We start from the raw sequence: 21,257 nt of genomic DNA on the forward strand, positions 1-21,257 counted from the left end.
CAGAGCCACCATTTTTTTGCAGAGATGCAACAACTGTTAACCAATCCACAGCTCCCCTACATTCTGCTGAGGCACAGCCCCAAAAGCTGTGGCTGTCCTTACATCCCACAGCTGCTCCAGGGGATGTCTGGCCTGACTGCAGTAGGCTCAAACTTAACTAAGCAGTAGCATTGACTGTGTACCAGTCACTAAGCTTGGATCAGAAGCTTCAGTGTAGACCAGTTTGGGCCAATCAGCTGGCTACAATCTGTACCAAGTACAGGCCTGCTGTGGCAGTATAAGCAACATTCCCTCACACTTGTTGGAGGCCACCCTCTGGAATGCTGACCCCTCTTTGTGGGTCAAACAAAGCTTCTCTTGGGCGCTCATTATTTCTTGGGTTGTGTAAGTTTAGGTCTCGTAAATGTACCCTGAGTAGTGTATACATGTGAGATGGCGTTCCCTGAGATAAGGCCATCTCTCTCCATTCTGGCCCACTCTTGCCCTACTTCCATGCATTGATACGTGCAGAACTGGCTAGGAAATTACCCTGCCCCCTCCACTGGCTTTAAGCAATGCAAAGGGGTCTAGCCGAGGCACTGATGTTAGCCTTTGAAGCAATGGGATATGTCAGTGATGGCCGCCTATAGCTCCCTATCACTCAGTGTGAGCCAGGCTAAGATACACACACTGTCCACTGGGTCTGAGACTCCAGAAAGGGACAGTGACACCCCAGGGCAGGAAGGCTCAGAAAAAGCTGAGGTAACTAACCAAAAACACAAGATGCTTCCTCAAACTGTGTTACACAGATTCCTCCAAACTTAGAGGCTACCTAAGGTCACCCAGGCTGAATTCGGTGCTCTTTCTGCAAGCCTCTCTCTGCGTATTGCAGAGATGCTATCATCCTCCTACCCAGCCCACCTCACATTACTCATATTTCCCACTACTGTCACTCAATCCTGAGCCACTCCCCGCTTCACAAATTAATAAAACCCAGTGCTGCCCTGGGTCATGGCCTTCGTTTTGGTAAGCCGTTGTTCCAACAGGACTTAGGATTCCTTGGCTCCCACAACAAGTGTGTCTTTGTCACTTTATTTTTGCTGCTTGTTGCACTGGAAGTGGTAGATGGGAATTTACCTACTAGAATTCCAATAATTTTCCCTGGGATTACAAACATATTCTCTTCAGGACTTTGAGGAGGTCTGGATCAGAGGGGCTCCGTATGTAGAGTGGTTGCTTTAAAAGAAAGAGCTATAAATGCTAGGGGCTGTTAGTTCTGAGGAGCTCCAGACACCAGCACCCAACAGAGCAGCGACTGGTAGGTTTTACTGACAGAATCTGGCATTAACTGCACTTTGCTGATTTGTGATTTGTGTCTGAACTGAGTGAAAGAACCATCAGCTGATCAGCAGCAGGCGCAGGAGTGTTAAAACAGTGAACTGTGTCTGTGCACATGAACACCATCAGCTGACTGGAGCTGGGCACGTTGGTGCACACCTGTAATCCCAGAGCACTCAGAGGCTGAGGCAGAACTGCACGTTTAGCCCAGCCTGCGAAACTTCCCAACTTAGTGAGATCTTATCTCAAAATAAAAAATAAAAATGGGCAGGGAATGTAGCCCAGTGAAAAGGCCCTGGGTTCAATTTCCAGTACTAAAAAGAAAGGAAGAAGAGAGAGAGACAGAGACACAGAGAGAGAAAGGAGCTGAGTAGGAACCGAAAGAGTTGGGAATACAGGAGAAAGGACAATGTTAGTGAGCAGGCTCCTGAGGCAGAAAGATCCAGAGAACAATGGTGTAGGCAGAGGCGCCCCACTGCGGGAGAGGCAGGGCAGGTGTGTCCCAGCCTGGCCTCCCACTCTGCTCTGTCTGTGATTTTCTCCCCGTGTGTTCACTTTCAGGACTCTTATGTTCTCATTAGGACCGAAGTCCTTAATCCTGACATTCTATCGGCTTACCTATTTCCAGAACTCCTCTGAGAATCCCCCTGGTGCATCTTCCTGTGCTGTCTTTATTTGAGATTCACCTTGGACCTGGAAGATCTCCCCCAAAACAACACCTCTACCAAAATAAATACAGTGAAATATATCATGGATGATCAAGGTGGTTTGGCCTGTATTTTATGTCTAAAAAGTGACTCTTCGGGATAAAAGAGAGGGCTCAAGGAGGCTGTCTTGGTGTGAGCTGTAGTTCTGGGACCCTGGTGCTCCTTTCTGTAGAGGTACAGCCCCCTCTGTAGCCTGAGGTCGCCATCAGCTCAGCTCACCTCTCCCTCCTGCTGCCCCACCTCCCCCTTGCCTGAGCGCTGTCAAAGATCACGTGGCATGAAGTTCTGATGGTTCCTCAGCCTCCTCACCTCCTGTCTGCTGAGCAACCCGCCAAGAAAAACCAGAGGGCAAGTGAGAAAACCAGTTGTGATCTGCCCAGTAAACAAGCGGCAGTGCAGGGCCAGGCTCCGCCTTTGGTGTGTCCAGAGTCTTGGGATGGAAAAGGAAGCAGACACTCTGCAGTCCATTTCCTGAAGCTCCAGTCCACCCAGCTGTTCTGTGGGGAGCAGCCCCAGAGCCTGGAGCAGCCACGATGGCCCAAGGTAGGGAAAGCCCGTGGGGCCACTGGTATTCAGGGCTTCACAGAGAAAGTCCTGAGAGTTGGGATGGGGGTGGAATCAGAAGGAAAAAGAGGGAGGAAAAACAGAGCTGGACAAGGAAGAGTAGAGACCCCAGCATCCTCAGAAATCATTGGTGGCCCAGGAACAAGGGGATGGCTGACAGGTAAACATGGCCGCTTCCACAGCTAGGGTGAGGGGCAGGGTCTGGGATCGGGGCTCAGTGTACACTATCTGACTTCTTGACACCGGGCAAGTCATTCTGCTAGTTTCTACCTTCCATGCCTGAAAAATGGAAGGGACTAGACTAGAGGCTTGAAGTTGTCTCCCAGCTCTGAAGTTCTATGGATGTTTTTTCTTTCCTCCTCTCAGAGGGCCTCTTCCTCATCTTCATTAATCTTCCCACCATCATCCCCCTTGCTCTAGAAAGAACTGCTATGAAGATTTAATGGTTGATTGAAATCTTTTATAAAGATGGGTTTTAACTTGCTCTACAAATGTCACAGCCTGGCTTGCAGTTACTATTTTTTGTGTTCAAGTTTTTATTTTAAAATTTGTATAACTTTTAATTACAGAGTAAATATATCAGTACATAGTTGGAGTAAAAAGTAAAACAATAATTACTGATATAACCTGACTTGATTTTCAACCCAATCTCATTGCCAGAGTAACCACTGTTACCAGTAACACATCCATGTATCTATCCTCTATCATTTATTTATCTATCATCATCTGTTATCTATCACCTGTCTATCTATCTATCTATCTATCTATCTATCTATCTATCGTCTATCCTCAGTGTCCTACATAGGATTGACATGTGTAGCTTTTTAAAGATATTCATGATTTATTATACTGCAAGTATTATCCTACAACTTGATTTTGTTTTTAACTCAAAAGTATGTCTCAGAGCTTTGTTGATGCTGATCAGTTCCTATTAGTCTGTCAGTATTTTCCACTTTGCATAGTATTGTGTCATATGTGTAGAACTGTATTGATCCAGCCCCATGCAGATGAGCACTGCGTTGTTTGTGTCACAGTGAACACCCTTAAGCATGCCTCTTGTACACAGCAGGGAGTGTCTCTCTAGGACAGATATTGAGATCACTTACTTTCGTAGTTTCTCCTGCCATCATCTCCTCATTAATTCCCTGATCCTGTCTCCTCATTCTCCCCTTTCCCCAAGGAGAACATATACTGCCCAGTAGAAAACAAAACTCCTGCTGAATGTTTGCTGTTTGGGCTGGAGAGCAACTCCTGTGTTGCAGGCAGAGACTGACTGTTCCTTATGTACGCAGAGGATGAGACCAGGCTGCAGGGCTCACCCTGAGGCGGATACTGCCCCACCTGCTGAGTAGCCTGAGTCACATGTTCAACCTGAGCCAGAGCCAGTTAGTGCTCCCTGTCTAGCCAGCCCGGCTCCAAAAGGGGTGAGCTGCTTTTTCCACTACCAGGAAAAAGCTAACTGCCTTCCAACTGGCAGGACTGGGATGTTCTCTTCAAGCACAGGGGGAAAGCACCGCCATCACTTAGTTCCAGAATATTTTCATCACTTCTAAAAGAAACCTGATAGCCATTAGCAGTTATATCCCATCCCATCTTTCTTCAGCCCCTGGCAAACCCCCATCTACTTCCTGTCTCTGTGGATTCTAGACATTTCATATAAACTGATTATATACTGATTATATACATGGCATTCGTGTCTGACTTCTTTTTTCTAAGAATAATGTTTTCAAGGTTCTCCCATGGTATAGCAGGTTCAGCTTTTAGATAATATTATGTTGCATGGATACACCATGGGATGTAGTTCAGCAGCTCAAATGCCTGCCTGGCAAGCGTGAGGTCATGAGGGCAATTCCTGGTAACCCCCAAAAACAAACAAAAAACCCCACATGGATACACCATATTTTGTCAATCTGTTCATCAGTTGATGGGCAGCTATGTTGTTTGCACTTCAGGAATATTATAAATAAGACTTCTATCAATATTTTCATATAGGCTTTGGGGGAACATACATTTTCACTCTCTTGGCAAGATTGTGTCACATTTAACACTTTGAGGAGCTGCCAGTGTTCATCAAAGTACCATACCACTTCACAAGCCCACCTGTAATGGTTCCTTCCTCACCAACACTTGTTATCTGTCTTTCTCATTATAGCTATCCTAATGGATGTGAAGTAGTACCTCATTTACATACTAATGATATTAAGCATGTGTTTATTGACTATTTACATGTCTTCTTTGAAGAAACATCCACTCATATAAGTTGTCCATTTTATATCTTGGTTGTCTTTCTATTGTAGAGTTGTGTGATAGATGATAGATAGATAGATTGATTGATGATAGATAGATGATAGATAGAAGCCCCTTGTTACAAACATGATTTACAAATGTTTTCTCATACTCTGTAGGTTATCTTTTCACTTTATAGTGTTTATGAAAGAAAATGTTACTAATTTTGAGGAAGTTCAATTTTGAGTTAATTTTGTGTCTCATATGAGGTAGGCACTCAGTTTCATTCTTTTGCATATGTGCAGCCTCTTGTTCCAGCATGATTTTTTAAAAACTAATATGATTTTCGTATTGAACTGTCTTGGAACCTTTGTAAAGGATTAACTAACTAAATATGGGTTTACTTTAGCCTCTCAGTTCTACTCCACTCTAAGTCTATACAAACACCACTACCACATTGCCTTGAGGATAGTAGCTTTGTAGCAACTTTTAAAACAGAGAAGTATGAGCTCTCTATTTTCTTTTTTGAGATAGCTTTGGTTATTATGGATTCCTGTGTTTTCTCATGAATGTTAGGATTCAGTTGCCAATTTCTGTAGAATGGCCGTTGGAATTTTGGCAGGTGTTTTGTTGCATCTTTAAATATCTTCCCATATGTGAACATGGGATTTTTTTCCATTTATTTACATATTCTTTAATTTCTTTTTTGAGGTTCATTTTGTGGTAAAAGTTTTGCAGTTGTTTTGGTAAATTTTTTACTTAAGTATTGCATTCCTTTAATGCAATTATATAATAATTGCTTTTTTAAAATTTGTGCTCAGGTTATTCATCAAAAGTATAGAAATACTGTGTAAAATAATTGACTTGTGTATGTTGATGTATCCTGGCACTTTGCTAAATTTATGTATTTATTAATTCTAAGTTGGAGGTGGGAAATTCTTTAGGATTTTCTATATGTAAGATTATGTCTGTGTATCGAGGGGCTCTGGGAAGGAGGAGCAAGGGGAGAACGCAGAAGAGGAGTAAAACAATAAAGATGTGATCTGCATGTGTACTAACTCACCAAGATGATTAGAATTATTATTTGTTGCAAACATATTAAAAGTTAAAAATGAAAACATAATATTCTAATTTTCCAGTGTTTTCTCTGAAAAAAAAAAAGGTCATATCATGTGTAAATAGGGACAGTTTTGCCTCATCTTCCCTACCTGTATGTCTGATCTCTTCCTTGTCTAATAGCCTGGCTGGCAGCTCCATTTTAATAGTGAGGAGAGAGGTATCTTAGTTACTTTTCTCATTACTGAGACAAAATACCCTAAACCCAAAGTTAAAGGAAGGAAAGTTTTTTTTTTAGGAAAGTTTGTCCTTTAATGTCACACTGATTTTCAGTACATTTCAATTCAAGCAAAAAAATAAACTTAGACATGGTCATGATTTCAGGATTATATATATTACAATTTGCCTTGTTATACTATATTTGTGGCTTTATGATAAAAATAACTCAAGAACATATGGAATTCAACCTAACTTGCATAATTGTCACAAGAAAAAAAACATTAAATGCATTTATGATGTGTTTTCATTTTTAATTTCGGAATCTCAAAACAGCAATAGACCTTGCTTTAAAAAAAGTTTAGTTCAACACTAAGCTAGCTAAATAACCTTACTGAAAGACTGACCCACAATTGATATAGAAAATTGCTTTCCCTGTAATCTCAATCTTATATAAGTGGAAGAAGTGGTGGAGGGGTAGACAATTTCTTTAGCAGCATGAATGGCGTAGTCCATCAACCACCTTAAATTAGAATGTCTATTAAAAAGAATTGGGGTACTATCAAAAGTTACCCATTTCATAAGCCAAAGACAACAATTTTAGGGTTATACTAAGTAAAATATTTTGTAATACTTTAAAAAATTTAATCATAAACTAGAGGAATCAACTCTTCATTGTAACAAAGGAAGTACAGAAAGTAAAAGACATTTAGCTTAAACTCATTTTTTTCAATTCTCTTCAAACAAAAGAAAAGAATGGTTGATTAGCTAAACTTTGTGCTCTAACCAAACTAATTAATTACACTGATTTTACATGGCAATAGCCCACTTGGGCAGCTTAACAGTTCTGAACACTTTTGCAATGATTTTTTTAAATGCAAAGATTACTAAAATGAACCGGACATGCAAAGTTCGTCTTATGCATTCTGCATTTCTTTGCCAATTAGCTACAAGCTAAGGATCTTGTTCCAATCAATCTTAGTACGTGTAATGGCAACTGTCAATGTAAGGCTTTGAAAGTAGTGTCCGACATTGTCTGATAATTCTCACTGATGGCAGTCTGGTATTCATTTTCTGAAGCTTCTACAATCTTTATAAATTCTTTTGCTGTTTGCACTTCATTAGACACTGTTAGGGAATCTTGTAGATCTTTATGACTCACTAGCTGAACATTACCATCTTCATAATAATGAACCTGAGTTTTCAAGATGCCAACCACCTGAGAGGTTGAAGGTGTGATTGTAAACTTCTACTCTGACCTCCAACAATCATTCAAAAAAATTTTTGCTTGGAATTGATGGCTTTCTATGCATGCAATAATGGTTTGCTGTCCATCTATTTTTTTACCATACACAATACAAACTTCATTCGGGTAATGTTCTTTTACGTATGCTCACAGCGCAGTTCCTACAGAAGCTCTCCATGATTCAATTGCATTTTCTGCTTTGTAGGTCTTGGATCAATTGCTTCCTTTCTTAAGCAATCAAATTTGAAACAAATTCTGTTTTTTGGATCCAAAAACTTTCCATTTCCCAAATCACCATGTTCTGTAATCAATACCTGATCTTCAAAACCTTCAATTTTTACTGGAGTAAACTGATCCAAGCTATACTGTGCAAATGCATGGGCTGCTCCTTTCCTGAGGACATTATCATTATTAAGCAATAACCGAACATCATTAAAAAACCTCATTAAACTCTCCAGGAGGGACATGAATGATGAATTTTGCTGCTGTCGCTGCTTCTCTTCATCACACAACTGCACCTCCAGATCCGCCATCTTCCTTCTGACCTGTAGCTCACAATTTGTAGAGGTTTCCGTTCATAGTTGACTGACTCCAAGGCGGGATGACAGGGCAGAGGGCCATCGCAGAGGAGAAACAGCCCATAGTGGGCAGAGACCCACAAATAGTGAAGAAGTAAAGAAGCGGCAGCAGGCAACTGGTGGCAACAGTAGCCCTCTTTCTGTCCCTTATATTCTATGCAGGCCACCTGCCCTAACTTCATACCCTGGATCAATCCCAGCATCACACACAGTAGACCCAGTCACTTCCCAAAACTCTCACCCCTGACCGCATGGGGCATGATCCAGATAGAAGCCACAACAAGCAAAGTGAGCACATGCCCTTGCCCTGTTCTGCACCTTGGAAGGAAAGAATCAGCCTTTCACTATTAAATATGGTCAGCTGCAGGTTTTTGTTGATATCATTTTACCAGGTTGAGAAAATGCTTTCTATTCTTAGTATGTTGAGTATTGGATTTTGTTGGGTCTCTTGATTCATTTTTTTAAATCTTAAAATAGTTTTTTAAAAAAAGGCAGAGAGGTCTTTGTCCTTGCTGACTTACATCTAGTGGTTGAAAACAGATACAAAATAGTTGAGAAAAATATTTGAACAACAAATGCTGAGCCTGAAACTAGTAGGTTCTTAGTAAAAATGCATTGTCATAAGTGAACAAATTACCATGACATGTAAATTAACTGTATGTGTTAAACAGTTCAGAGTTAGAGTGACATGGCTAAATTATAGAAGCGTGGGGAATAGCAAAAAGCATGGGCCATTTAGGGCAGGCTTTATGAGGGATGCAGATCTCGGATGACAGGTAGAATTTGGTAAAATAGTAAAGTGGAATTCTGAGTGGGGCCTATGGCAGGAACAAAGTGCACAGACTGGCAAGTGGATCGTTTTTTTGAGACAGGTTGGCTGGAGAGCTGTGGGAAGTAATAATGTAAACATAAAGTCCGCCATGGAGGGTACCAAGTGTCAGTAAAGGAATTTTATATGATTGACTATGGTAGCTTAGAACTTTTAAAGCAAAAGAATGGCAGGATCAAATTGTTGTAACTGGTAATGTGTCAAGGGGTAGTGGTAGGAGGTGGCACAGAAGATAGCCCTGTCAGAAGTAGTACAGTCACTAGGAATTAGGTAAATGGAATTGTGTGCATGTGGAAAGGGAGGGATGGATATGAGAGACATTTTAATAGAAAAAGTGAAGGGACTTGGTGGCACACAATGGATTACAGACAGAGGAGATTGTAACTTGAAGCTGTGTCCATCCCTAAATTACTGAGGACAGTGACAAAACTATGATCAAACAAGAAGGTGGACACAGATCCCTTCTGAGAGGGGCACGCTTGGAGAACAGGAGATCAGCCTGTGTATTAGCAGAAGCTCCGACATCTGGGTGGAATCTTCCTTGACTTTCCTCAGCATCTAAGTTTCCAGGATTCTGGGCACATGGGATGGATGGGTGGTCATCAGAAAGTTTGAAAATTGCTAAATATAGCGCAGCTAATCCAGTGACCACTGACCCAGGGTTTGCTAACCCAGTGACCTGCTCCCAGGCTTTGAGGCTGGTCCATGGGCAGGTAAGACTGTTAACTTCAGGCCGAGAAAGTCAATGTAGAAGAACCAAGCTTGGGCAGGCCTAGATAAGAAGTCAGGCAAAGGCTGAAGACCAGTCACCTCCAGGAGGGCACAAGGAAGAAAAGGGTACAGGGTCAGAGAAGTAGGGAAGAAGTGGGGGAGGGAGGAGGGAATGAGAGAGGAAGGAAGGAAGGAAGGAAGGAAGGAAGGAAGGAAGGAAGGAAGCAAGGAAGGACAAATCTACCTTCAGGGTGTGTCATGCAGCCCTCATTCTGATCTTGTCAGAATAGTATTTTAGCCTCTATTTCATCAACAAGGAAACTCAAGTTTGCAATTACTAAGTGATGAACAGGTCTGGACCACGCTCTACAACTCTGCTGTTTTGCCTGTCTCCTCACAGGGCTAGAGGTGGCCCTTTCAGACCTCCGGAGCTCCTGGAACAATGTGTACCACCACACCGAGGACATCAGTGTGGACCACCTCCTCGTTCGCAGGGGCCAAGCCTTCAACATTACCCTGTACTTCAGAAACCGTGGCTTTCTGCCAGTCGTAGACAACATCATCTTTGTGGTTGAGACTGGTGAGACCCTTTCTCAGTTGGTTCGCAAAGAGCGGGTGTGTGGGTGTGAGGGTGTGTGCTTACGCGTGGGCTGAAGTAGATCTTAGAGGGTCGGGCTGGGAGGTCACCATAGCGGGTCTCAGCTCTACTTTCCTCCCAGGACCCCTGCCAGACCTGGCCAAAGGGACTCGGGCAGTGTTCAGCTTGGGGAAACATGGTGGGCCCCGCTCCTGGATCGCCTTGCCGGAGATGCAGGGGGACACCTCCCTGGAAGTGAGCCTGTGTGCCCCACCCATGGCAGCTGTGGGTCGGTATGTGCTGAAAGTTCACATCAATTCCTTCCAGGGAACTGTCTCCGCCTACCAGCTTGGGGAGTTCATCCTACTCTTCAATCCCTGGTGTCCAGGTGAGCGGGGTCCTGGGGCTCTATCATCTGTGGCACACAGGCAGCTGGGCTTGAGAGTTTTCAGATCCTGCTCCCTGTCCCTTAAATACAGCATCCACTCCAACTACTAGCAACCAGGGCAGGGACACTTTGCTATTTATTTATTTATTTATTAGAATTTTTAAATTAGGAGACCAATATTTTTTCCTTAAATAGAACACTATTATAAGTTTGACCACTGTTAACAGCACTCTTCATCGAAAAAATTAACTCTACTTGATTTTTCATTTATTTATTTTAAAGCTATGGTTGTTGTTTGCAATGATGGGTATTGAACCCATGGTCCTCACATTGAGCTACATCATTAGCCCTTTTTCATTTTTTGAGACAGGGTCTCTGTAACTTGCTAAATTGCCCAGGCAGGGCAAGAACTTGCAAAACTCCTGACTCAGCCTCCAGAATGCTTGGGATTACAGGTGTGCAGCACCATTCCTGGCTCAGTTTTTTTTTTTTTTAATGATAAATAAACTACATTAAATTTTTGAAGAATGAAGTAAAATGTAAGACAGGAAGAAATAAAAGCAGGAAAGAACAGAAGGAAGAAAAGAAAAAAAGCATAAGGTAAAAAGTAAAACCTCTCAATCTTCAAGCTCTGTTCTCCTGCAGAAACCCTGTAAACACTTGTGCATAGCCTTATTTAATCAAACAGGCCTCTGTGTGTCTACAATAGATGCTGTGAGTGGGGTTTTAAAAATACATACTACTTCAATGTGTATTTTCATTTAAAGTATTCAGCTGTAAGCGTGCTTTCCTTCAGAACATTTTCCCTATATTTTCAATCATCCCAGTGCTTGGATACACCAAATATTTATAAGTAGGCCCCTATTCCTGAGTACTCTAGCTGTTTGGAGTTATTCTCTTGTATGAACAAAGCTACAGGGAGCATCCCTGCACCCCATCCTCTAACCCTTAACCCCTGAGCTCAGGGGTAGATAGTGGATGGATCTGAGGACACAGAGGAAGCACAGTCAGGAGGAGGGAGTGGGAAGGAGGGCAAGAAGATCTCTGAGAGCAGGTGGGCTTGGTGCGCCTTAGGCAGAGGTCAGACTCATCAAGTCTTGCTTCTGTCTACTACGAGGATGAGCCCCTTCCCAACCTTCCTCTCCCTCTGGGGTCTCTCCTGACCTTATCCTAAGGGTGTCTGCTGGGTCATTTTGGGACCCAGGACCCCAGCAGGGTTCTGACACTGCACTATCCTCTACCTCCGTTTCTGGAATGGTCAGGATGGCCACTCACCTGCCAAGGGAAGAGGCCTATCCTGGACCCAGGAGGGCCAGCTGTCTGTTTTCTGTGTGTGTCTGTGTGTATCCTCCTGGGTCTGTTTCTCTAGCACTCACACACACACACCTGCACATGCACACAGACAGACACACACACACACACACACAAAACACATGTCTGTGGCTTCAGACTTTCAATGAGGGCCTCCATGAGCTGTGGGAAGGACACAGACTTCTCTTCCAAGCTTGTGCCACAGCCAACTCCCCAGAAGACTGGGATGAGGAATGGGGATGGCTGCAGCCAGGATCCAGCCGCTGCCATGTCACAGTGCTGGGGAACTGCTACGAGGTCCCAGCCTGTAGCTCAGGGAGGTATGTGGCCTCAGCCAGAACCTGCAACTTCTCACCACTGGCCCAAACCATCGAAAAAACACACCAGGGCAGGAGTCCTCCCATCTTAGCACCAGGTCCCTGCTGCAACTAAGCTGCCTCCAAGGACAGCAGCAGGCCCCTCACCTCAGTCCCAGGCCGGGCATTCAGGTAATTCTAGGCCCTGCATAAAGCACCCTGCCCATCGTGGCCTTTGGTTTGCTTGTTCTTAACCTTAAATAGATAATTTTTCATATCATGAAAGTAATACATATTCGTTGCAGAAATTCTGGAGAAACCAATAGGCAAAAAAAAAAAAAAAAATTACTGTTAATGTATTTTGCAAGAAGTTTCAAAAGCCTGTGAGCATATGCATGCAGTTTTTTTTAAACAAAGGTCAATTTGGAACATACTGAGTTCCATGCCCATATTTGCCACCTTATGTTAATACTATGTAAATTCTACAGAGAAGATTCGTGGGGGCTGTTTGGCTAGAGCCCAAGAGCAGCGGCTCGATTGTTTCCACTTTCCAGTATTATGAGAGGCACTCCATTGGGCAGCTCGTATCTAACATAACCTCAGCAAGTCTCTTCCCTTAAATTCCTACAACACAAATGACGAGGACAATGCCAACCCTCCTGCTCCAGTTTGTTCTTTTCAGACCAGGTTAGCTGAACAAAGCAGAAGGCACAGAAGCCGCCATTGCGTTAGCTCTGTGTTCAGATTCCAACTCTGTCCTTAGGTGTGATTTGGGCAAGTTATTTACTCACTTTTGAGTCTGTTTTCTCAGTCTTTAAGTAGAATGAGCATGTAAACCAAAACACTTCATGAAAGGTAAATCACATCATTCCTCCTCATTCTCACGTTACGCCTGCTGCTGGTGTTGGAGGTATGAGCTCCCAAAAGTCCCCTCACCTCAGCCCTTCTTGGTACCTGCTTTAGTTTCCATTGGACCATGGGGACAAACATGGGACAGGAAGGGCAAGATGACTCCTCTGCTTTATTCTCCTTGGTCTTGAGGGGATGCCGTCTACTTGGACAGTGAACCCCAGAGGCAAGAATACGTTGTGAATGATTATGGCTTCATCTACCAGGGGAACAAGAACTGGATTCGCCCATGTCCATGGAACTATGGACAGGTGAGTCTCAGCCCGTCTGGACTCTGGGCTGCTGGGAAGAGCAGGGAGACCAGGCTGAGCTAACAACTGGCACTAACTAACAGCACAAGGAAGGTGTGTGATGCCACCTGAGCAGCTAGAGAAGCAGCCGTATTAAGGCAGGAGGGAAACGTGGGCCAGGGTCTAAGGGAAAAGAGCAGCTCTCCTGAGGATGGAAAGGAGTTGTCCCACAGCAGTGATGCCGCCTGGCACCTGTGCTTGTTATCTTCACAAGCCTAGCCGTGCAGCCAAGCATCGAGCCTGACACTGATGGGACCTCTCCCTGCAACATCTCTACCAGACCAGGGCTAAGGAAGGGCAGGGCATCTCCTGCCTCATGACTATTGCCTCTTCATTCTCAATTCAGTTTATTAGTATATTTATTTTGTTAATGAGTCATCTCATTATAAAAGAAGTACACAATTGGGGTTTTTCTTTCCAGATCATTTTCTTTATTAGTACTTTTTGACACAGGAGCTTGCTATGAAGTCCAGAAAGGCCTTCAGCTCACTTTGTAGCCCAGGTTGGTCTTGAACTTGCGATGATCCTCCTGCCTCAGCCTCCCAAGTGCTGGCATTACAGGCATGTGCCACTACACCCAGCTATTAGTACACGTTTGCAGTACATAATGTTTACATTCTTTGTGTGGAGTTGGCTCATGTACATAACACATTTTAATTCCTTTTTCACCCCTTTTTCTTTTCTCCCTCTTCTCTGTACCTACCTTTTATTTTCCTTTATACTTTGGGTTTCTCAAATAACATAAGCCAGGTAATATTTAACCTTGTGTGTCTGATTTATTTTACTTAACATAATGATCCCAATGTGGATCCATTTTCCTACAAATGACTCAGGTTTCTTCCTTTATGGCAGAGTAGTATTCCATTGCATGTAAATACCACATTTTCTTTATCCATTCGTTGTTGATGGAAATATAGGCTGCTTCCAGGATTTAGCTATTATGAATTGTGCTCCTATAAATATGGGTATGCGAACATCATTGTAGTAGGATGTCTTTAACTCTTCTGGAAAGATGTAGGAAGGAAATACCTGGATCCAATGGAATTTCTAATTTCAGTTTTTGGAGAACCTCCACACTAATTTCCACAGTGGGTTGTACTAGTGTACATTCCTATCAACCGTGCAGAAAGTTTCCTTTTCCTTCACAGCCTTGCCAGCATTTGTTATTTTTTTATTTCTTGATGGTGGCCCCCACACCTGGAGCATAGAGGTCATCTAAGTACTGTCACCATCTGGGTATACATGTGTTCCTCTATGCTTTGCTTCCTACACATATTCTAAAAACATGTGATTTCAGATGTAAAGATATTATATTCATTGCAATATTCAATAACTCCTGCCATTGGCTTCACCCCAGTGAAACAAAAGTGGGGGGTTGCTGCCTTCCAAGCCCTGGTTCTCCTCCGTTCTTCTTCAGTTAAGGCAAGCTGGTTGTCTGGTCTGTGTGTGCTGAGCACTAGAGACATGGAAATGAATAAAACACAGCCCGTGATCACACAGTGTAGTGGGGGCCTGAGTGGATACATGCAGATCACTGACCTCAGAGTAGGGTATGTAAGGACTGAGAGACAGTGCAGAACATTTGGAAATCAGGAGGAAAGCTCTTTGCCATGCAGGAGATGTCAGGAAGCTTCTTGGCAAGGGAGATGTTGAACTGGTTTAGCCAACTGAAAGCACAAGACCGGAAATGGTGTGGCTCTTGGTAGAGTTACAGATAATTTACTGGAGCAAAAATCATGCCATGAGCTGAGAATTATCCAGGGGCCAGCTCTGGGAGGGACTTGGTGCTTTCTGAAAGAGCATGGGACTTTGATTCTCTAGGCTGTGGAGCCTTTGGACATTTTACAATAGAAAAATGATCTGGCCAGACTGTCCCTTGAAGAAGATGGATCAGAAACATCTACTTCTACATGTTTCTGGTTTTCATCAGAATAATATATTCATTTACACTCATTCAACAAAGATATATGCCACACCTGTTATATGTGAGGGACTGTGCTCTTTGGGGTCCAGAGCTATGAAAAGAGCTACACCCACATGGAGCATATCCTCCGGCAAGGAAGACTGACCTTGATGTCTTCAGATTAGGGAGTCTGAGAAGGGGCTGAGATCCTTGGCCTGCAGCGTGAAGCTGTGGTCAGGTTTGGGTCAAGCCTGGGAAAGTGGCCGCGCACTAGGCCTGAAGGGCTGATACCCTGGGCTAGATGTTCCATTCCGCATGTGCAACTGGTGGGTTAGGTCAGAGCCCCACCCCGCTGTGGGGGCTGTGGCAGATTTGCACTATCCTCTCAGCCTGATTGCCAGTGATAAGCTGGTCACAAGTGAGTACGGAAAAAGCAAGAACATCTCGGGTGCTCCAGGAGTGTAGAAGAGGGGAAAAGGGGAGAAACACTTTTCAGCCTGGCAGACCCACCAAGAAAAAAAAAACCAACAGTAGCAACCATCTCTTCAGAATAAGTGGAGGGACAGATTTGACATTCAAGGCACACACAAAGGTTAGAGCTTGCTTGGAAACCCCACACTTTCCTGGGAGGCTGGGCCTTCTGTTTGACCGTTACTTTCCAAATGGGTTTGTTTTCCATAGGCACATCCGTTGGAGAGCTAGAGAGGGTATAGCGTGTGCTTCTTTATGTACCCCTCCCCTGCCCCGTGTGCTCGGTAAGCACCTCCCTCTCTGGGCCTCCTCTTGCAGTTTGAAGACAATATCATAGACATCTGCCTGGAGCTGCTAGACAAGAGCCTGAACTTCCAAATCGACCCTGCCACAGACTGCGCCTTACGGGGAAACCCTGTCTACATCAGCAGAGTGGTGTGTGCCATGGTGAGGTCCCCAAAGTGCCAGGAGGGAGGAAGCCAGGTGAGGGAACCTGTACCTGTCTCCTTGCAAGGGGGAGCAAGGAATTGAAAGATTGGCTCCCTACCAAAGCCATGTTGCTTAAGACTGACATCAAAATGTGGATAACAAGTTTTCTCAGCTGAGCTCCGAGGTAGCTGGGCATAGCCTATCACTTCACTTAATTCCTGGACACCCCAAGCCAGCCCACACAGCACAGCCTGTTGAAGGAAAGGATGTTTCTCACGCTTCTGTATGGTTTCTTTCTAGATCAATAGCAACGATGACAATGGTGTGCTCAACGGAAACTGGAGTGAGAATTATCTAGATGGTGTCAACCCTGCCGAGTGGACCGGTAGCGTGGCCATCCTAAAGAAGTGGCATGCCACAGGCTGCCAGCCAGTGCGCTATGGGCAGTGCTGGGTCTTTGCTGCTGTCATGTGCACAGGTAGGAGGCAGAAAGAATCCCTGGGAAAAGACCAAACGTAGACAGCAGCTCACACAAGACTCCTCTGAAGCGCTCGCATCCTAGTCTCCCAGCTCCCACCAAGCGATATTTGGAGGAAAGCTCTCTCCTATACAGTGTCTTGTTGCTGACCTTGAGCTTCCCAACTTTGCGCTGATTTCAAGCAGTGATTCTGAGATGGAAATCACATCTCCAGGTTCAGTGCCCTTCCCTTCTTCTAAGCTCAGGCAACATAAGAGAATATTCTTAAGATACTGGCTGGGAACTGGCCAAGTCCAAGAGAGAAATGAGATGGGAGGCCAAGTAACGATCAAGCTTACAAGCTGAATTGTGTTCCACCTGAGTACAGAAAAGTGAAGATATGTGTGTAAAATGACCTTGAAATTAAGGTTCTTGTAAGGTCAAGGAGGACTTGAAGTCTGACTCAGGCCAGGGAGTCAGGGAATAAGGGCAAAATGGATGTCAGCTTTTCCAGTAGGGAGCCAATAGCTTCATTAGTAAAAGAAAAGCTTAAAAAATCCATATGAATAAAGAAGGCAAATGGAGGTTGGTGTGTATGCAGCAAGAGGAGTGCTCAGAAGGAAGTTAAGGAGGAAATCTTGAGAGAACTAAAAATACAAGTGTGACGCACACACTAAAGAGGACAGAAGGAGCCCTTGAGCCTCACTCAGGCCACGTTCTGGGTCATAATCCTCACCCTCTATCTGACCCATGCTAGGTCAGTGCTGAGCCTCTGGGCACACATGTCCAAGTGCTGAGTTGGTCACGACCAGTAAGCTATTACTCATATTAGTTGGACAAAGAGACAAATTAAGGCTTTTTCTCACTGGACTCTAGTGGAATCCAGGGAGGCCAGGCAGGTTTCCATAACTGGCTGTTTATGGAGGGTTCAGGCTTTCTACGTGGAAAATGCCTTGATGACAGGCTTGGTGCAGTGTGTGTGCACGTGTGCTGGGCCTGTCTCTGGGCTCTTGGAGCAATACAACAGTCCCGGAGGAATCCCGGAGAGCCCCAGGCTGCTGACAAGACAGCAGCACCTGGCCTCTGTCCAAGGGCCACACCGACAGAGAGTGACTTCTGAGTGAGCTGATGGTGAAATCCTAGTTTTTGCTTCCTCTGAGCTGCAGAGCCTGGTGTTGATGGTCCGCCATGAGGGCCCTCAACAGCTTTGATAACAGAAGTCATGGAGGTTGGAGTAAAGTGGGAGGTGAGAGTCACTCAGTTGTAAGACTGACAGGCAGAGTGGATCTGTGCAAAATAAAGAGGGAAACTTTCGGTGTGTGGGAAAATTGATTGTGCAATGGACCTGGCGTGCATGTGGAGAGAGAAGCAGGTCTGGGTGTGGTGTCTGGAATGGGGCAATGGAAGAGGTGAAGTCAGCGGATGGAGATTACGCAACAACGAACAGATAAACTAAAATGTTTATGAGAATCATGGCCTTACAGTGACCTGGGGAGCAAAAGTGGCCGGCCACAGGGGCTCAAATGTGATCCAGTCCAGCTGCAGAGCAGCCAGTCTTCCTCAGAAGGCCACCATGTTGGCTATGAAAAACAAAAACAGACACATCGTTTTGAAAGTTCAGTCTTCAGTAAGACCTGAGCTCTCATTCTATGCCAGGTACTCTGTTCCAAGTATTCTTAGATACAAAGATAGGAAAGATCCAGCTTCTTTCCTCTACCAAAAGTAAAACCATAGCTAAATGCCTTAACCCAATACATCTGAGAAAACATGTTTTTAAAAAATAATTATCATTTCAGGGCCACGATAGCTAATGTTTATTTGAGATTTCATTTGTATTAGGCACTGTGCTAAAACCTCGATAGTCTGGGATACAAGAGAAGCATGTAGATGCTGCAACAGACTGCTTGGAGTTACTGTAGTGCCCTCTCATCTAGAAGATGCTTTCCAAGACTCCAGTGGAGTCCCAAACTGTAGATAGTACTGAATCCTATACACCTATTCTATACATAGCTACCTAAGATTATGACAGGGTTTTTGTTTGTTTTTGGTTGCTTATTTTGGCAGTGCTAGGTACTGAACCCAGGGCTTTCACACTGAATGACATCCCAAATCCTTTTTATTACTGTTTGAGACACGTTTGCTAAGTTGCTAAATTGCCCAACCTGGCCTTAGACTTGTGGCTCTCCTGCTTCAGTCTCCCATTGTGCTGGGATTACAGGTGTGTGTCACCATATCCAGCATAAAGTTTAGATAACAGGTTAGACATAGTAAGAGATTAACAACAATAATAAATAATAAAGTACCAGCACTCAGGAGACTAAGACAACAGGATTGCTGCAAGTTCAAGACCACCCTGAACTACAGAGTGAGACCTTGTATAAATAATAATAATATAGAACAATTGTGGCAATATGCCATAATGAAACTGTCAGCATATCTACACTTGTGCGTTGGAACCATTATTAAATAAAATAAGGATTACTTGAATATAAGCAGTGTGACACTATGACAGGTGATTTGAATAAGCTAAATTACCACTTAAGTGAACAATGGGTGGTTAATACAAGCAACACAGACTAAGGCATTTACAAAGAGACATAATTCATGCATTGGACAAAGGGGTGATTCATGCCTCACACAGAATGGCTTGGGATTTCATCACACTACTCGGAATAATGCACAACTTAAAACTAATAAGTTGCTTATTTCTGGAATTTTCCATTTAATATTTTTGGATCATGATTGACTGAGGGTAACTAAACTGCTCAAGCAAACCAAAGAAGAAAGGCACTCCTTTAAATACTAGCACTTCCACTGAGCAACCTTGAGCAAGCTACTTAACTTTGCCTCAGTTTCCTCAGATGTGAGATAGGGAAAGCAGTGGTATCTGGCACCTACTTATTGAAAGCACTGAGTGAACTCATGCATGGAGAGTGCCTGGCTTTGGTGAGCCTCAGTAAGCATCAGCTTGAGTCCTCTTAGCCGATCCCGTACATGACCTTACAAGATAGGTTCTTTCATCATCTCCATTTGGCAGAACAGGACACTGAATGACAGAGCCAGTCTTATTCCCAGCCTGCCTGTGCTCTGGGTCATGCTGTGGCTATCCTGCCCTGGGACTATTGCTAGCAGCTGCCTTTCCCAGTAATTCTGTGCATCAGGCACATGCAGAGCACTTTTTATTATTTCTACTCCTCTTACCACCTGAACATCAAGCATTATTACAGCCTTTTGCAGATAAGAAAACCAAAATTTAAAGTAAACCAAAAGTGCCACCACCCCTCTGCAGCCTTCCTTTGCTGTGTTTCCATTTAAAATGTCAAACATGTTGATTTCAACTTCCTGTAAAGAAGAATCACAAAAGAAGTCTTTGTGTACATCTAAGCTATGGTCATAATCTTGTGAGTGAGCAGTTTCCTTGGCATCCACTGATTTGATTGTTACTTGGGAATATCAGAGAAATCCCTAGCCTGCCCTTTCTGGGCACTGGCCAGCACCCATGGCGCTCCAGGCCATGAGGAGCTTGCTATTCTGGCCACCTGCTCCTGGGAAAGGTGGGTAATCCTCACCTCAGCTGGAGTGCAGGAAGTAGCCTAGCTGTCTTGTACTTTAGGGAACAGAGAGGACAGTAATCTTCAGTTGTCTAAAAACTATTCCCAAAGCCGAGTGTCAAAAGGCCACATAAGGCTGGGGATTCAGCTCAGCAGGCATAAGCGCCTGCCTTGCAAGCACGCGGTCATGAATTCAATCCCTGGTATGGATAAAAAAAGAAGGCCGCATACTACATGACCCTTGGAATAGGCAAGGAGGAGATAGAGAGGGAATAATCAGGGACTGCTGACCGATGTCAGGTTTCTTTTTGAGATGATGAAAATGTTCTGGAATTAGTAAGATTTGTTGCACAGCCTGTAGCTATGTTACAAATCACCTACTGATACGTTACAGTATGTAAATTGTATCTCAAGAAAGTTGTTGGTAACCAGGCTCCGGGGAGTATGCATGGAGTTGAGGAGCAAAAAAGACAGGCAGAAAGACACTTTTGTGTGACTGTGACAGGTCAGTAGGTCGCTTTCCTGAAAACCAGGACGACAGGCCTTGGGAGTCACGATAGGAGGGGACAGTGGGGCTGGTGTGACATATGGGAGGCTGCAAGGTAGGCACATGGCCCTCTCTCTCCAGCAAAGCAGCCCTGCTGTGTGTCCTCTCCTACTGGATCCCCACTTACGTTTGGCTTGCAGTAGGGTACTCAGAACTTTTCAAAAGCCCCCAAGCTAGCCGGGCGTGGTGACTCATGCCTGTAATCCCAGCACTCGGGAGGCTGAAGCAGGAGGATCTTTTCAAGTTCAAGACCAGCCTGGGCTACAAAGTGAGCTCAAGGCCAGCCTGAACTGCATAGTGAGACCCTGTCTCAAAAAGAAAAAAAAAAAACCAAGCTAGCTGTTCTCTAAGACTTTTTCTAAGTTAATTGTAGTGACCTCTGTGAAGTACCTCATCTTCATGTCAGTGCAGTTCTTATTCTATGGTTTTTACTGAGTCTTAGGTTCCAAGGGGCTGGGGTATTATTTTCCTCCAAACCTCCATTAGATCCTAGTCCAGACTGTCTTTTGTACAGGGCCCTGGCTTGAACACACACCTACTGTTACCTCTTACTGACTTAGAAGACAGCGAGATGGCAGGGAATGTTCCTTGTTCCTTAATAGAGTTGTGGTTTGACGTGAGGTGTATTTAGAAGGAAGTTTGACACCTACTTTTATTTAGTTATTGCTAAAGCTATTA

General features: G+C 44.1%; 1 protein-coding gene and 1 pseudogene across 3 annotated transcripts in view; one reads left to right on the forward strand and one right to left on the reverse strand.

The window, feature by feature from the left end:
• Window positions 1–2,380: 2,380 nt before the first annotated feature.
• Tgm5 (transglutaminase 5) overlaps window positions 2,381–21,257 on the forward strand; it is a 32,338-nt gene continuing 13,461 nt past the window's right edge. The window contains exons 1-6 of one of the 3 annotated variants that reach the window (XM_063249560.1): window positions 2,381–2,567; window positions 9,851–10,030; window positions 10,170–10,415; window positions 13,064–13,182; window positions 15,914–16,078; window positions 16,325–16,502. In XM_063249560.1, the coding sequence (XP_063105630.1) occupies window positions 2,558–2,567; window positions 9,851–10,030; window positions 10,170–10,415; window positions 13,064–13,182; window positions 15,914–16,078; window positions 16,325–16,502 (898 nt within the window). In that variant the 5' untranslated portion in view covers window positions 2,381–2,557. Of the gene's footprint in view, window positions 2,568–2,615; window positions 2,749–9,850; window positions 10,031–10,169; window positions 10,416–13,063; window positions 13,183–15,913; window positions 16,079–16,324; window positions 16,503–21,257 lie in introns of those variants that run through there. The other 2 variants (XM_063249558.1, XM_063249559.1) reach the window with 2 other exon arrangements.
• Window positions 6,763–7,865, reverse strand: LOC100724039 (F-actin-capping protein subunit alpha-2-like; annotated as a pseudogene).

This window comes from Cavia porcellus, unplaced genomic scaffold (genome assembly GCF_034190915.1).
Source record: "Cavia porcellus strain 051 isolate PalLab524CR breed Dunkin Hartley unplaced genomic scaffold, mCavPor4.1 scaffold_6, whole genome shotgun sequence".
Classification (NCBI taxonomy): domain Eukaryota; kingdom Metazoa; phylum Chordata; class Mammalia; order Rodentia; family Caviidae; genus Cavia; species Cavia porcellus.